At 43.2% G+C, this 18449-nt stretch overlaps 1 protein-coding gene across 1 annotated transcript in view; it reads left to right on the top strand.

Annotated features, from left to right (window-relative positions):
• The window catches only part of jade2 (jade family PHD finger 2), a 120622-nt gene that overhangs the window by 86030 nt on the left and 16143 nt on the right, over positions 1–18449 (top strand). Inside the window, exon 11 of the mRNA XM_056594812.1 lies at positions 8663–8780. Coding sequence (XP_056450787.1) covers positions 8663–8780 — 118 coding nt within the window. The remainder of the gene's footprint in view (positions 1–8662; positions 8781–18449) is intronic.

Here is an 18449-nt window from a genome sequence, read left to right as displayed (position 1 = left end):
AGAACATAAACCATTGCAACAAACTATTTTGGATTTGAGTTTATATACATAAATATACATATATAAATACGTGTATACACTTTTTTATTCCAACTGGATTCAATGACATTTTAACATATTTCCAATACTACCTTGTTTGTCTATAGTGTTCATGCAGAATATCATGGTGATCCCAGTTCTCACTCACTTGGTTTTGCTCTCCGCAAGAGATGTAAGAACACTAACGCCATAGCCCATGTCTGATAGTGAAAGAATAACTCCTGCTGTACCTGGCTGGTGAGTTTAGTGGTCTGGAGGGGCACTGCAGCTCCCTCTACACTTTTAAAGACAGACTACTTTTCCAGAACCCATTATTCGCCTCTTCAATAAAATATGGGATCCATAAACTAATTGAATCAATTCTGTTTATTATTTATGAATTATTCTGTTCCAGCCTAATGTCATCAACATAACTTCCTTCTCTACCATCTGAACAACGTTAACGAGATTACTCTTATTTGGCTGCGCCTGCAGACTTAACCTTTTCACCGAATAAGATCGCAGTGCATTACATCTCCACCTTTACAAAAGCCTCCCCCTGGCTCACTCCTCAGAATCCACTCAAATTCTAAGGATCTAAAGCTTATTCCTTCCATGCATGTGATCTCTTGCTAATAACCTATTCTACATGGAATTGCATTGCTCTGCTGAAGTGAGCTATCAAGACACTCTGCTATCTCACATTGTCTCTACACTTGTCTTCAGCGGACTGGCCTGGAGAATTTGAGGCTTTATGTTATGCTGTGGCTTTTGATTTTATTATTAGTTATACCATTTATTGAAACATATCTTAACAGACGGAACATGGCATGAAATACTGGCTCCAACGATATGTGGGGCAAAAAAAGGGATTGCATCTCGAGTAGTGTACTCAAGGAGCTGTTGCACCATTTGAAGATACATTGGAGGAAAGTCTTTAAGGGAAGGCCCACATCCAGTTTATAGTTTTCTTATTCACAGTAGCTCTAACACTTTCCTGAAAGATAGGATATTTCCAAAAGCAATATTGTTTTGGTGTATTTTCTTTTTACGGTCCAGACCTCGGGCGCCCCCGAGGTCTTCCTTCTGTCCCCGTTCGTATTGGTTCCCCCAGTCTTAAACTTCATTCCTCAACAGTTCACAATGGTTGGCTCCATTGTGTTCTCTTACTCATCCACCCGTTCTGCTTCTTTGTCTCCCCCTCTTGCCTCACACCAGCGTCCAGCCACTCTCACTACTTTTTGACTTCTCTCCACCTGTCGCCAGTCACTGTGCCCCACCAACTTCCCTCACTCTCTCTCTGTGTATCTGTGTCTCTCCCTCCTTCTCTATCTCGCTCTTGCTCTTCCTTACTCTCTTCTTCTCCTCCCTGTGTGTGTGTGTGTGTGTGTGTGTGTGTGTGTGTGTGTGTGTGTGTGTGTGTGTGTGTGTGTGTGTGTGTGTGTGTGTGTGTGTGTGTGTGTGTGTGTGTGTGTGTGTGTGTGTGTGTGCGCACACGTGAGTATCCCTACTACCCCGCTGTCTCTCTGATACAGGCTCTGTGAGATGAAATAAATATGAGGCAGGAGCCACATAAATATTTATAGCTTCTACGGCCGTATAATTTTGTGGAGGCAATGCAAGTCCTGACACTGTGTGTATGTGTGTGTGTAACTGTGTGCGTGCACGGTTTCACCCTCTTGGCCAATGCAGTGACTTGGGCCAGTATGTTAATGTGTTAGTAAATAAATAATATATTTGCTGATACATCTTAAACTTATATTAAGCCGTTACATTATAGTTACCATAGTGCCAATGATGGCACTGCTGGACCTCTGCATAGCCAACACACACTTGTGCACACCTATTCACATCCAAACACATTGCTTATGTGTATGTATGAACCCTCACATGTTGGCTTGGTATTATATAATTATACTTTGACCTTCATGTGTGTAGATCACATACAGCAGGCATTAAGAAGTGCATGAGGTCTCTTGTATAAAGAACGATAGTTGATCAATCTCAATGTCACTTTTAAGCATGCTAGAAGGTTTGATGTTAAAATAAAAGGCAGCTCTGAGTGTGTATCTCTCCTTCCATCTTAACTGTACCTGACAGTAAGATGATCCACATCACTCTACTACTGTATGCAGTGGGTGGGGACGGAGGGGGGCTTTTGCCCCATCTGTGTCGACTTGTATATATTTTCATACAATTGTCTACCACCTGCCAGCACGGTAGTTGCACACACACACACACACACACACACACACACACATGCGCACACACACACATGCGCACACACACACATGCACACACACACATGCGCACACACACACACACACACAGAACGAGCACACACACACAGAACGAACACACACGCACACACACAGAGAACGAACACACAAACACACACACGGAGAGAACACACACACACACACACACACACACACACACACACACACACACACACACACACACACACACACACACACACACACACACACACACACACACACACACACACACACACACACACACACACACACACACACACACCAGACCAACAGTTACTGGGTTGCCCAGTGATATGGCTTTTCAATAAGTAATGGCAGCAGCGTTATGAGGCCCTGGGTTGACCGGGGCCTTAATATTTAATGGTAAGAGCTCTCCAAAGCAGACCAAAGCCAGACCAGACACTGAGGGAAGTCATCTGTAAAACATCTACTGAACTGCAATCATAGCCACTAAGCTACATTATCACCTTTAAGAGTCACAGGGACGATTATATGAAGACATGCGTGCGTGTGTGTGTGTGTGTGTGTGTGTGTGTGTTTTTGTGACTGTATATGTACATGTATATACATTCATTCTCCATGAGGGCGTGAAGGAGCAGCAACTTTTTGTTGGATGGCAACTAGCAATTACAGGAGCCAATCATGTGTCTCAAACTATTGTGCACAGGAAGACTTGTGGACGAGACGCGCCGTCATTAAGTTCAGTCACTGAGGCAATTAATGCCCGTCCTGCATTTAAGGTAATTCCTCTTTAAATCAATAGAGGTAGGCTACACTGAACCATTAACATACAGCCTGTTTCATTAAACTGGGTTATAGGATTAACCAGCATGCATCTCTCTTGAGAGCGGGCTTCAATCACCTCGTCTGTGGGTTTTAGTTTTGAGGCTGCGTGAGGGGAGACTTGAAGCTGTACATGCTTCCTTCCCTACTTGGTTCTTTATGTTGTTTAATAGTTTAATTGTCGTTTTGGCTCAATTGATTCGTCCCAAAGATGCATTGATCCACTTGTTTCCGTATTGGCCAAACTCCTTAAATCAATCCTCCAAAATATTGAATGAAGAGTGAATGCAACCTTTGACTAACAGTTGCATGGGCTTGAGCTGTACACTGACATTTGTGAGCTTTTTTTGGAAATAAAATCAGGATGTGGGAAGCAGCTGGATTTTAAATCACCAAATGTCTTTCTAATCATCGTTTTAATTACCCTGAGATGTGATTTGAGCATGTTGGTACATGCGTAACTTGTGTGGTTCCCTGGATTGGTTTTTTGTCTGTTGTTTTCTGTCAATGTTGGAAAGAAGGTTGGACATACTACTGTACATTGTGTTACTTGTGGCACTTCCAATAAAATACATTTGCAGAAAGCTAGCCTATTTAAGCGTCTTTGAGTACTTAGAAAAGCGCTATAAAAAACAGATCAATTATTATTATTATTATTTTATCCACTCCCTTGTTGATGAGAGTATTAAAAACTGTCCTACGGTGCATTTTGAACAGATAAAAAAATGGGTGATTAATCGCGACTAACGATGGAGTAAATGCAGTATATATATCCAGCGTTGACCTTCAATAAGGAGTTGTAAGTACAAATTAAGCCTACACTCCCACATTGCAAAGACAACGGCTTTAAAACAAACTCAAACCCCCACACACAGGAAAGGTAAGGTAAAGCGGGCAATGCAGAGTTGGTCAGGCTTTTTGAAGCTATTTTGTGGTTGTGAACAGCTAGAATCACATCACTGCATCATCTTTTATGGTGCTGCAAGCAGTGCCCAGTGGACGTCTTCAGAGCACTGGGGCTCTTCTGGGCTGTTGCCAATGTTTACCACTAGAACAATATTGTTCTACTGGGCAGCTAACTGGGATGTGAAGAGGAGTGCCTTCATGAAGAAAGAGTTGCTTATTAAATATGAAGGCAGCCATGTTGCTGGATAAGCAGTGTGAATCTAATGAGCACATCATTCACCCACAGCTCAGATGTGTGTGTATGTTGTGAAGCATGCCAGGAGACATGGGTGCTGCATGCAGGCCTGGCTCTATTCACCGCACCGTGGTTAACACACTGTCAATAGCAGAGGCGCAGACAATTTAATCCCTTTCCCAGAGTCCTGTTGTGTTTGCTGACATGAAACACTTTGTCCAATAAAACCTGAGGCCGTAGCAGGCCAGGGGGCTTAGGAGTAATAGGATTTTGATAACCTGGATTTGATCTTAAAATATTTGCTATCTTGCACGGTATACATACTGCCTCTTATTTTAATTAAATTGTGTGTGTGTGTCCATGTGTGTCCATGTCCCTTTTTTTTTTTGGCTCTTAAATTAGTCTCTCTTTATCTCTATTTTCCTCTTTCTCTCTTAGGTTCTGTCTTCCACACAAACCCCCCCCCACACACACACAACACAACCAACCACATCAGCCCAAAGCCCTAATGTGGGAGCTCTGATTGGATAGTAATGTTGCCATGGTATCCTAGCGGGTGCTGGGGATGTCAGTGGCACACAAATATACAAACTAATAAATCATAAAGTGCGGGGGGGGGGGGGGTGGGGGGTTGGCTGAGTTGAACCACTTTGTGCTTTTTACAGTATACTATGTGATGACTACCATGGTGTGTGTGCACATTTGAATTGCCGTGTGTGTGTGTGAGAGCGTGTGGATGTGAGAGAGTGTGTGTGTTTGGTTTGTGTGTGTGTGTGTGTGTGTGTGTGTGTGTGTGTGTGTGTGTGTGTGTGCTGGTGGATGTGATTCCCAGTTGGGGACCTGGAAGCTTAACTCCAGCGTTTCCAGCTGCTGGAGACACAGACCACCGTCTGCCTGCATGTCTGTCTGACCCACTTTCAACCCCCCCTCAACACCCTCTCTCTCTCCTTTTATCTCCCATGTCTCCTTCCCCCTTTCTCTTCCTGGTTGTCCCCTGTGCTTCTTTTGATTGGCTGGGCAGGGCTCCTTTGGCAGGCTGATGTTGTCAGTTGACAGCCATGGCATCTCTCCCTGCTCCCTCAGGCAAATTTCTCTTATTTTTTTATCCCCCGTTTTGTTCTTTTTATGGCCAACCTCCCTTCGTCACTCCCTGCCCTCCCCCCTTTTGTCTCTGTCTCATCCCCATGTTATCCATCGTCTTTGTCCTTTCTGATCCGTTTTCTGTTTGTTTGTTTTATTGTCTGCGTTAGATCTTTATGTCTACATACCAGTGTACAGTTTATCGGTCAGTCTCCATAGCTTAGTTATTCCAAAGAAATGTCTCATCTAGTAGCCAAAAGTTTGTAGGTCTATGTTTTATATTCAATGCTTTATGAATCACAAGCCTGTCTAGGTCTACATTTTGGATGTCTTTTCTCGCTGGAGCTCTTTGTTATTGTCTGAGCCATGTATGCACTCTTCATCTCTTAGCCTGGAAAGCCTCCTGATTTAACCATAAAGCCCAGCTTATTGCTTTCATTCAGTGCAGTACTGCTGTACTGTGGTCTTAATTAGATGTCTGATCATGGCCCAGGTCTGGTCTGTTGTTTTTTCCTTGCAGACTAGACTATGGTATTATCACAAAGTCCCCATAGTAATATATTCAGTTAATTATGAAACATCTTTAACCACCTGATCTTTCACCAAGTCATTTGTTTCAGGCAAAGTCACGATACAGTCACTGGTAAAAGGTACCTAAAGATCTCCCTTCACCTAAAGTCCCTTTGTTGATACTCTTGCATTTGGTATTCTAACAGATGTGCACGTTATGGAGGAGGAACCTCAAGCAAAAATCAGTTTTGGTTTCTTTAACCGTGTGGGTCTTCTATGATCTTGATCATTTTGTTAGGGTTAGAAAAAAGATCCAGCCTGGGGAGACCTTCTTGATGTTTCGAGTTCCCGTTGTGTTTCTATCTGTAGGTCAGCCTGGCTTCGACCCGTTGAAAGCCTTTCCAAAAGTGTCAAAGGGTTAGGACCAATCAGCTCTGGTGAGGGAGGTTCAGTCCATGACGTAGCGAGGAGCGCCACAGCCCACAGAATAAGCTAACAAAATGGCGGCGACCAAAGTTTTTCTATCCAAAATTGACTGGATAACGATTTTAAAAGATGAAGAGATCTGCACAGAAGGCTTTTCTCAGCGGTGACACACTCACGCACGCCTTGAGCGGTCAGAGGAGCATCTGCTGTCATCAACAACTAATTAGCACAGGTGTCTGGCACAAGAGTTGTGTCTCTGTGTGTCTGCTGGTGTCTGTGTGAGTGTGTCTGGGTTTATCCGTGAATAGACAAAACCTCATGAAGCCATTTAGATGTATGGGTCAATGGATGCAATGATCTTTTGCAAAAAAAAGCAATTGATGTCATTGACTGAATAAGGGACAATATAAATCAATCGATGGATATGTACTAACTAACTGACTATTTATTGACCATATGTCAGCAGCATGTTTCAATATGCGTTGATGGCTGGATGGATGGTTTGATTATAAGAGCAATTACTGATGGATGGATGAGTAAATGGCTCAGTAACAGTGGAAATGATGAAGACTATTAAGGGGAGGAGTGTGATTTGTAATATGATTTGAATCAATCTATGAATAGCGTTAGTCACTGTTCATAGATTAAGATGATTTTAAATAGAACTATCTGTAGATGATGATAAAATAACATTCTGAGGGCCAGATTCTAGATGGATTCTAGAGGGTTAAAGAAAACTGGCTGATCCGTGTGTGTGTGTGTGTGTGTGTGTGTGTGTGTGTGTGTGTGTGTGTGTGTGTGTGTGTGTGTGTGTGTGTGTGTGTGTGTGTGTGTGTGTGTGTGTGTGTGTGTGTGTGTGTGTGTGTGTGTTGAAAATAAACTGCTTAAACACAATGGACTTCCGGCACAAAACAAATGACACAAACTCAAAGATTTATCACACTGTTCCAGTGGGGTTGGTAAACCTGTGTCTCTTTAAGATGAGGTAGAAAAAATTTGACTTGTTACAGGAGCAAAGTCTACCTGCCACCAGATAGGTAGCAAGCCCATAGGATAAACACATTAATAATCACAGAAATGCACAATGTCTCCTCATCCACATTTTATTTAATGCATTTTTCTCTAAGAAATTAATTGTACTAGAAAAGTAGCAATGTAAGCGTATCGTTTATTGAGCATTTTCCTGCACATTCTTTCCCCCATGCACTTTTTTTCAAACACTGCTCAATAAATAAACTATTACATTGCTACTTGTTCTATTTACTATTTCACCGATTTTTAAATCATTGTGTGTGCAGTATTATGTGCTTTTTAACTATTGATTTATGCAGCACAACTCTGTGTGTTCTTGCTGCTCATCCTGTTTCAACATAAAAGCCATATTTACACACACTTTTAATAGGAGGGGCAGGACTGGGTTTATGATGTCTGCTTGTGTTCATCACTATTAAAGTACAGTGTAGGATTCAATTTTTATTGATCCTCTTAAAAGGAAGGTGTATGTGGGCGGGCGTGCACATGTGTTGTGCACATGTGTTGTGCACATGTGTGCACAACACCCTGGAATGGGGTACGTCCTCTAGGTTATTATTAATGTCTTATCCTTTCTATTTTTCCCACTGTTGTCCCCTTGTGTCTATCTGAGTCTGTATTTCTGTGGTCTTTCCACCTTCTGCTTCGTCTCTCATGCTTCCCATCATCGCTGTTTGCGCCGCAATTGCCCATCTGTATGTCTGCAGGGCTCAATACTGGTTAAAAAAATTTAAGAATATAATTATCCAGACCTCGATACACCATTATCAAGGTCCCGGGGGGCATTGAACAAGACTGAACCCTTTCCATCTCTCCAGCCACTGCCGCCAATGCTGTGGCCCATCATCACTCTTCTGAACAAATGCACTAATGAATAGTTCTTATGAATAGTCATTATCATAGCAATTCAAATGACGGAGACGGACATCAAAACATGTGATTATGCGCAACTTGGCTTCAACTTCAGAGATTTTGATATATATTAAAGGTGTGTCCTTACTTCTCAGTGCATGCTAAAAAGTTTTTGTTCGATATAATGAATAGTTCCTGTCCGGGGTTGAAGATATCTAACAACACTTTTGTAATTCAAAAATAAATGTATTTTAAGATGAATATTTATCCTCATCAAATCCTAATACTTCTCTCAGAGGTGTTCTCGCTCTGCAGCTGTTTGGTTGCTCCTGGGTGGCAGAAGAAGGGTTTGGGGCTTAGTCACCTAAGGCAGGTCAAGGGGGGGCTCTTCCAGACGGTGATGAAGAGCTTAATCTGAGCCGAAGCACGGGTTAATACGGGGCTTCTAGATCCCCCCCCCCCCCCCCACCTGCGTGTGTGGGTCCGAGCGTAAGTGTTCATGCTGACCCAGTGTGTGTTTCTCCCTGCCGGGCCCGTTCAGGTGAGGAACCTGTGCTACATGGTGAGCCGGCGGGAGAAGATGAAGCACAGCCTGTGTGACCTGCAGGAGAAGATCCTGCACCTGCACATCCAGCTGCTGGAGGACGAGGTGGCCGGAGGTAGGCCAGGAGAGGCTGTGTGCATGGCTGGATGTGTTACCTTGTTATGTATGGTTACCTTGTTGTGTGGTTGCATGTACGCAAGCGGGCTGAAGACAAATTTGCAAACAATCGTTTGCAAATGTATCTAGCAAACAATCGTTTGTGAGCCCATTTGTAAGTCGGCCACACTTGTTTATCTTTTGCAGGTAATTTTGCAGGGCTAATTCCATAAAGTTAATTGCTTAGCCTTTTGTTTAGCTACGGATGTGTATATATAACGGAGCAGGCAGGTTGGTGCGACTGAGTGTGGGCGTCTGTGTGTGTGTGCCATCCCCAGCTGGTGTTCAATTTGCCGTGTTCATCACTTCTGAAGCTGAATCTTCACAGCCTAGTGTACCTACCCACACACACACACACACACACACACACACACACACACACACACACACAGGCACACACACAGGCACACACACAGGCACACACACACATAGGCACACACACACACACACTCAGGCACAAACCCTCAGGCGCACACGTACACACACACTCAGGCACATACACACACACTCAGGCGTACACACTCAGGCGGACACACACACACACACAGCCTCTGACTCGGCAGTTTGCTGCTATCAGGTAGTGGGCGCTGAAGCAGGGACTAAACAGCCATATCTATTCACACTCTCACAGGAGTTGGATTAGGGTGTGTGTGTGTGTGTGTGTGTGTGTGTGTGTGTGTGTGTGTGTGTGTGTGTGTGTGTGTGTGTGTGTGTGTGTGTGTGTGTGTGTGTGTGTGTGTGTGTGTGTGTGTGTGTGTGTGTGTACATGCATGCTGAGTGTGAGGAATGAGGCTGTCCGCTTTAATGACCAGTCACATTTTTCAAATCGTATACATTTCTCTTTCAACCCCCCTTACCATCTTTTCTTGTCCCTTTCTCTCTTTTTCTCTCTGAATCCCCATCGTATTCTGTCCTCCTCCTTATCCCTCTTTCCCTTGTAGATGACATTGTATCCATCATTCATCTAAAGAAGTGTATTCTGTAGTTCAAATCCACTTTTATCAGGTACTTCACACAATACTTAAAGTAATGGACAACAGGATCAACCATTGGAAATCCCACCAACAGATCACATGTCCACACACACACCAACAGATCACATGTGTTCACACACACACACACACACACACACACACACACACACCAACATATCACATGTGTCCACACACACCAACACATCACATGTGTCCATACACACACACACAGGCCAACAGATCACATTTGTCAACACACACCAACAGATCACATGTATCCACACACACCAACATATCACATGTTTCCACACACACACACCAACAGATCACATGTGTTCACACACACACCAACAGATCACATGTATCCAAAGACCGACATATCAGAGGGATGTGTCCACACACACCAACAGATCAATTGTGACCACACACACCAGATCACAGAGGGATGTGACCAGTGACCACACAAACCAACATATCAGAGGAATGTGTCCAGACACAAAAACAGATCACAGAGGGATCCGACCAAACAAACCAACATATCACAGAAGGATGTAACCACATGAACCAACATATCACAGAAGGATGTGACCACACACACACCAACATATCACAGAAGGATGTGACCACACACATCAACATATCACAGAAGGATGTGACCACACACACACCAACATATCACAGAAGGATGTGACCACACACATCAACATATCACAAAAGGATGTGACCACACATACACACACCAACATATCACAGAAGGATGTGACCACACACATAAACATAACACAGAAGGATGTGACCACACACACCAACATATCACAGAAGGATGTGACCACACACACACCAACATACCACGGAAGGATGTGACCACACACACCAACATATCACAGAAGGATGTGACCATACACACCAACATATCACAGAGGTTTGTGACCACACACACCAACACATTCTGTCAAGAAAGTATCCAAATATATATTAGCGATCACATGATTGTCCAGTTAATCGCAAATAGATCACACGTTTTTAATACTCTTGTCAACATGGGAGTGGAAAAAATATGCCTGCTTTAGGCAAACGTAACAGCATGAAGTGTAAACCTTTCCTCCATTAACACCAAACAACTGACTGAAAGAATCCAGGGACCAATACAGCTGAAGCATTTACCAATATGTTCAAATCACAACTCATGGCACACCCAAGACCAAAAAACAATCTCAAGAAACACTCATTTCAAGAAGTACATTGGTCCACTAAATGCCCCATTACTTAAGTACAGATCAAAGATTACTTGCACTTCTCAATCAATTTTAAGATTTAGTTCAAGCCGGTTGCTTCAATAATTATCATTTCACGTTTGCAATTTATGTAATTTTGATTCAACAGTGACAAATTGACACATTGGGCCCAACAGGGCTTAACATTATTTTTTTATTATAGATTTATTTAAAGATAAATATAAAAAGTCAATAACATGTTTACGAGGGTCTGCAGCAGAATGACTGCAGTAAACGTTATAATTACATATTCTTTTCATCAATGGAAACAATATTCTTCTTGAGGTAGTGCACTTGTTCAAAGGCCTCTGTGATTGTCGGATTCAAAAGGCACTAAAGTGCAAGAAAATGAAGATGTGCAATCTTAAGAATTTTCAAGTAACGAATAGAAGTGATTACTATTATGAAAACAAGATATGACTTGACATCATGAGTGGGCTAACTGTTAGCTACCACCATCACGCCAATGAGACTAGTCACAAATTACTGAGAGAGGCTTGAATTTACCAAGCAGATTTGCCCCTAATTAATCTGTTTAGGAAATCTCACAAAAGTTTCTAAAGTAGTCTGGCGGCTTTGCAGAAAGTCTCACTTTTTCTGGGCTCATTTAAAATAGGATTTTGCTATTTAAAAAAAAAATCCTATTCTAAGTATCTTCCCCAGGGCTGAAAGTTGATGTAGCATGTCAAATGACTCTTATTATAATATAAAACAGATTTCTCTGCGTTATAAAAAATATTTTAGTAGTTGTTTGCAACATTTCCATTTAACCGTCAGGGAATTTAGTCATCGGGATCCTCCCTAGTGCTAAAAGTGAACTTCTTAGAGTGTTGTGTGTAAGCAATATGAAACACTAGCTTCTCAATCCTTTTGTTTAGCATGTGTTTAGATTGAGCTAAACAACGTTGGACACACATACACAAGCACAGATATGGGAGGAGAAGGGGGAAAAGGGGAGAATGAATGACTTCTATTGTTCCAGCAGAGGTCTTCATTTACATTCTGGCTCCAATCCATGTGTGCCAACCTGACAATGGTTAGTGCTAAGCTCGTCTGTGTGTGTGTGTGTGTGTGTGTGTGTGTGTGTGTGTGTGTGTGTGTGTGTGTGTGTGTGTGTGTGTGTGTGTGTGTGTGTGTGTGTGTGTGTGTGTGTGTGTGTGTGTGTGTGTGTGTGTGTGTGTGTGTGTGTGTGAACTAGGGGACATGTAGGGGTAATGGGTCGGGAAGTGACTTCAAAGTGAGAAAGAAAGTAAAGTAGGGAGCAGACAAGTGAAAGAAAGAAGGGAAAGTGAAAGATAAACGGGAAGGGTGGGGAAATGGGTGAGTGGAGGTAAAGAGAGTCAAAAGATGGAGTCAAGGGTATGTTGAAGGAGAGGGGCTGAGAGAAAAGCTTTCTCATGCTTCACCAACAAGCACAGGTAAGAGAATGGGGACACTGTGTATTTGTGCGAACGATGCAGACACGCACACACTTGTGCACACATATATTTACAGTCACACACACACATATACACACACACACACACACATTGATGTCCACACACAAACATCCCTCACAGTTCGCTGCTCCCAAAAGTGTGGGAATTAATCACCCACTTCAAACAGACTAATCCCCAGGCACTGGCAGCTCTAAACGAGGGATGGGATGGGGGGCTGAGGGCAGTACCAGGCACTCAGCACCGCAGAGATGCTGGAAATTTGACAGCAGAGGAGAGCGGTTTGGGGCGGGGGTATTTTAGTCTGTCTTACCTGTACCGGAAATACTTTGCTATAAGTTGTGGTGCTTCAGGTTATGCAGGAGAGAGCTAGCCAGAGAGCTAGCCAGAGAGCTAGCCAGAGAGCTAGCCAGAGAGCTAGCCAGAGAGCTAGCCCGTAGCCTGACCCCATATCCTTACCACAATGGGACAAGTCATCAAAGCTCTACCGGTCATATCCATGTCATAACCACAACAATGACACATATACTTTATTATGTTTCAACTCATTTTATATTTGAACCAAATCGGTTTCAGCTGTGTGTTTAGTTCAACATGTTGTTGAAGAGGAATAATAAGGAATTGACTGTCAAAACCTTTTATTGGGTGACGGCAGAAACCACTGCACAACCTCCAGAAAACATTCTTGCCCTCCCCAATCGCACATGCCATAGCATCAAACCAGACTTCCCTCTGTGTTTATTGTGCACATATGTCCTGTTAGAAGACGTTTGATGGGAGGAGACAAACGGTGCCCAGGCAGGCTAGTGCAACGGAAGTGGGGTTCTGTGTTTATCATTCACTCTGACACTGTTCACCTGCACGCTGTTCACCTGGACGCTGTTCACCTGGACGCTGTTCACCTGGACGCTGTTCACCTGGACGCTGTTCATCTGGACGCTGTTCACCTGCACTCTGTTCACCTGCACTCTGTTCACCTGGACACTGTTCACCTGCAAGCCGTTCACCTGGACGCTGTTCACCTGGACATTGTTCACTCTGACACTGTCACTCTGACACTGTTCACTCTGACACTGTTCACCTGGACACTGTTCACCTGGACACTGTTCACTCTGACACTGTTCACCTGGACACTGTTCACCTGGACACTGTTCACCTGGACACTGTTCCCCTGGACACTGTTCACTCTGACACTGTTCACCTGGACACTGTTCACTCTGACACTGTTCACCTGGACACTGTTCACTCCGACACTGTTCAATCCGACACTGTTCACTCCGACACTGTTCACTCTGACACTGTTCACCTGGACACTGTTCCCTCTGACCTGACCTTGTCATTCAGTAAGTAGGTGGGACACTTCTACGGGTAGACTGTACTTCTGAGGGTAAACAGTTATGCACTATCCCAATTGATTAAGATGTTTTCATAGCACTTCAGCTGTTAAAGTGTCACTCTCTCTGCTCCCATTCTACTACAAGTGAGAGCAACAATTCCGCTAACTTCCATACAAATATTTGAACTGTTCGATCATTTCAGATGAAGATTCAGATTACAATAGTTAGAATTATACAACATTATGATCTCATATTGTTGATTTAGTTTAGTGAATCATATTTTAGATAAAAATGTATGTTATTCAGTGAATGGGTACTTGGTTAATGCAGAGGGTACATAGCAGTACCAAATATACATTGCTGCAGAAGTGCAGTGCGTTAAGGCATAACTAAAACCACTAATGCGCAGCTATCTAATATGAAGTTCATTTCAGGCTCTGGTTCTGGGTTTAATATCGGAAACGTTTATGTGCGAAGATGCACTCAGTAATAGCTGTGGGCCCTCGGTGGCAGCATGGGGAACAGATTTTCTTGGGAAACACAATGATTTAGAATGATTTAGTTATTAGACATAATAAGTTATCTGTGAATATATCCAGTGCGAGGCCCCATTAAGACCTCAAAACGGCAAGCTAATGTTCACACACATGTGTTACACCTGCCACTGCGGCTCTATGAACTGTGGATGGCCTTAAGGACCTGGACCTACGTCTCGGGTTCACAGGTACTGTGTGCACCCCAAGAGACAGCTGGTGTCCCTGATGACTGATGGGTCTACTAATGTAAGCCAATTTAACTGTGGCGGACGTCCCTTCAGAACCCTCTCAGTCAGAGTGATGGGACACTCTGATCTTCTCACAGTCTTGACTCACCATCTTAAGGAGTCCCTGATGCATCGCGATGTACCCTCATTAAAGGAAAACCTCGGGATTTTCCTCATTGATGGAAGGAATCCCTACAGAGAAAATCAACTTGTTTCTTTCGATTCCGCTTCATCACTGTCTGTCTGTGATCGTGTCTCGCTCAATGAGAAGTCCCCCCAGGGGGGAGTTGTTGCAGGAAGAGAACAGTGGGAACGTGAGTGAGAGCAGCAGAGAGGAGAGTCTGAGAGTTTGTTGTTTGACTACAGTAAGCGTAGTTCAGTGTTTTATAAACGTTCGGGTAAAGGCTAGTTCAATTCTAATGACATGGAAATACCCCGCAACAACATGGTTCAGGGGCGAGAATCAGACCGGATCGAGCTAAAGCTGAATACACAAGTTTACGTCACTGTAGGGATCCTTTTAATAATGACTTTATTACTGAATATAATCTGAGCCTGTCAGTGGCATAAACAAGCACTTTTAGAAGACTTACGGGTCTTCTGCACACCTAACCCTAACCCTAACGGGCAGCTATTACCCAACATGATTATATTGCAGGCTGTTTTCACAGATTAGTGCTGTTGCGTTCTTGATCAATGCTGTACCAATCTCAAAAATTGTTGTCTGCATTTGCCGTTGCAGCCAAAATAAATGCAGCATAGGGTCCAGGTTGACAAATAAGGCAGTTTCCCCTAAGTTGGTATGCTAGGGCCTAGTTTCTGCACATTTGAGTTTATGTGCCTTTAATTGAAAAACAGCTTGTAGTCAAAATACTCTTACTTATGCCAATAGACAACATAGCAAAGCGTGCGTGTGTAAGGACACACATACGCATGTGTGGAGGGTCAAATCACTTCACCATGCAGACGTGGTCTCCATCAGGTGTTTAGTCCATGTTCAATCCAGCCATCCATTATTTTCACTGCGATCGCCAGGTCTTGACACTCTTTAGGTCTCAGTAAGCAGCGTATGGATCCATATCTCCGCGCTCTCTGACCGTGTTCAAATTCCGAATGTATTGTGTATAACTGTAGGCCTACATCTTCTCTTCATGATGCTCGGTGCGGCAGTTTTACCTATGGCCGACTCATAATTTACCTCATCAGATCAATACCCCCGAATGTTTACCAATGTTTTAAAAAAGTCAAGGCGGTCTCACTGTACTAGACGACTGCATTCCAAAACTTGCATTCAGTCTGATGTGCATGAAAGGTGGGTTAAAGCCGTATTCTGAGGGGTCAAATACTAGAACAGGGCTCCTTAGCTTTGGCCACCTGCTCAGGGAGGGGCTGACAATCTAAGAAGCTTTTCCAATTGGACTGAATAGGTTGTTTGATTAGCAATTGCATCAATAGCATCATCACAAGATCATGCTTTCATAGCCTGCGTAAGATGAGACATATTTCATTCCTATGAACATATTATAATGTATATACAATGCATTGAAGATTTAATATCAGCTCGATCCCAATGAGTAAACTCTGAGAGGCCTTCCATACGCATGCACGCCCACCAACACTGTGACTGAGTGTGTATAAGTGTCAGGTCTCTTTAAGTTCCAGTCAAGCATGTCCTACTCCATGCTAAAGCGAGTATGAGTACATTTTACTGTCGGCTATTGCAGATCTCCCTAGCCATTCGCACACACACTGACACACAGTCACACTCTGATACACACGCATTCTGACACACACGCATGCAAACTGACACACACGCACACACTCGCAGAAACTCTAACACAAAACACACACTCAAGCACACTGAAAAGCACGCACACTGACGCAAACACACTGACACACAAGCAAATACACTGACACAAGCACACTGTCACACCACAAACATGCATTCTGACACACCACACTCTAACACAAAACACACATGCACACACTCACTATAAGACAGACACAAACACTCCGACATACATACAGGCAGTCTGACACACATACACACGTACTCTGAACCACACGCATATGCACCCTGCATGCACACACACTTATTTTCTACCTCACACACACACATGGTCCAAAACGCATACTTTGTTTATGCACAGTTTACCATAATTTATGCATGAATTTATGCATTTGCAAACATAAAAATACAAGCTATGACAGATCCCCCTAAACACTCAGGAACATTCAAATACCCAGACGGACACAAACAAATTACTTATGCACAAAGAGTCTTATAGCCATACATACAAACACAGTCGCATATCAATAGATACACACATAGTCGCACATCAATATACTCACTCAATCACTCACTCACACAGCAGGTACACACACACACACACACACACATACACATGCAACTCGACTTTCAAATGGGTCCATGCATTAACCAAAGAAGCACTTGCATGCATGCACAGTTAAACATGACTCCCGCATGGATTAATGTATGTACACACATAAACGCATGACTGCACAACAGCTTGGATCACTTACCCACCGGCACCAAGGTCATGCCCCATGTCGCACTCGCTCACCCCAGGGTGTGAGCCATCACTCTGCTCACCACCCCCCCAAACCCCCAAACACACCAAGGTGCCCGTGCATGTCCGTTCGGGCAGCGCGCGACCCTGCACTGTTTCCCATGAACCTTAAACGGACGAGGCGGTGGTGAGATGGCATATTGGTGTGGCCTGGTCATATTTCTGTTCAAATGTATTTCGACTTGTTATCCACACAGTTTATCACAATTATCACTATCTGTTATATTTATTGATCATTAATCTCGAGTTGGTTCTTCAAGCCAATGTTTACTTGCACCCTGGTACATAGTTTGCTTTTGATAACATGAAGATGTGTAGTTGTATCGCGACAGTTTAGTTCATGTTGTCGACTTTCTACGAAAAGGGTGATAGCCTATTTAGTTATTGAACAGGGAAACAAACGTGTCCAAAACACACCCACTCATCATTCCCCTCATCTCAAAACAGCCACTCAAATATTTAACTATTGGATCAAGAAGTTAAACTCCAGTATAATTAAAACCTCTGAATACATAGGATATTTTGGTGAGAGGACGGAGCAAAAGCTTGTGGGTGTGGGTATATGATATGTTCTCATGTTGGCTGTGTTTGTGTGTGTTTGCATGAGATGTTCCCATAGTGTGTGTGTGGGTTTACATATACAGGAATGTTCTCATAGGGGGCACTATGTGTGTTTGTGTGTGTGTGTGTGTGTGTGTGTATGTTGGCTCTGGCATCCTCTTCCAAAGCCCAAGTCACGCAGTGTTTGTATTGAATTCTGTAATACAATCGCAGATACTTTTGTCAATATTGCATGGATAAGTGCAAGTTATGCGTTGACATCACTGTGTGTGTGTGTGTGTGTGTGTGTGTGTGTGTGTGTGTGTGTGTGTGTGTGTGTGTGTGTGTGTGTGTGTGTGTGTGTGTGTGTGTGTGTGTGTGTGTGTGTGTGTGTGTGTTTGCATACATGTGTGTGCCTATATTTACAGTTACATTGATTTACAATGCCTTTGTATGTGCAGGTCTACTTGCTGAAAGACAGAGTGACTGACAATGTTGTATGAAAACAAACACACACCAAATCCTCAAAGCCGAGATCAAAGCCTTGTTTGATCTCTGGGTTAAACCTTGAATTAGGTTGTGTTTCCGCACTACAACACCGTTGTAACAACAACCTGTTGCACTGAATACAATGTTAGGCATGTTTCATACTTGGTGGGACATAATAATAGTCTAGATATAGGTAGAATATTTCTATAGTTTTTAAAGTTATT

This window comes from Gadus chalcogrammus, chromosome 7, assembly GCF_026213295.1.
Source record: "Gadus chalcogrammus isolate NIFS_2021 chromosome 7, NIFS_Gcha_1.0, whole genome shotgun sequence".
Classification (NCBI taxonomy): domain Eukaryota; kingdom Metazoa; phylum Chordata; class Actinopteri; order Gadiformes; family Gadidae; genus Gadus; species Gadus chalcogrammus.
The sequence above is the reverse complement of the archived record's forward strand: the minus strand, read 5'-3'. Positions and strand labels throughout refer to the sequence as shown.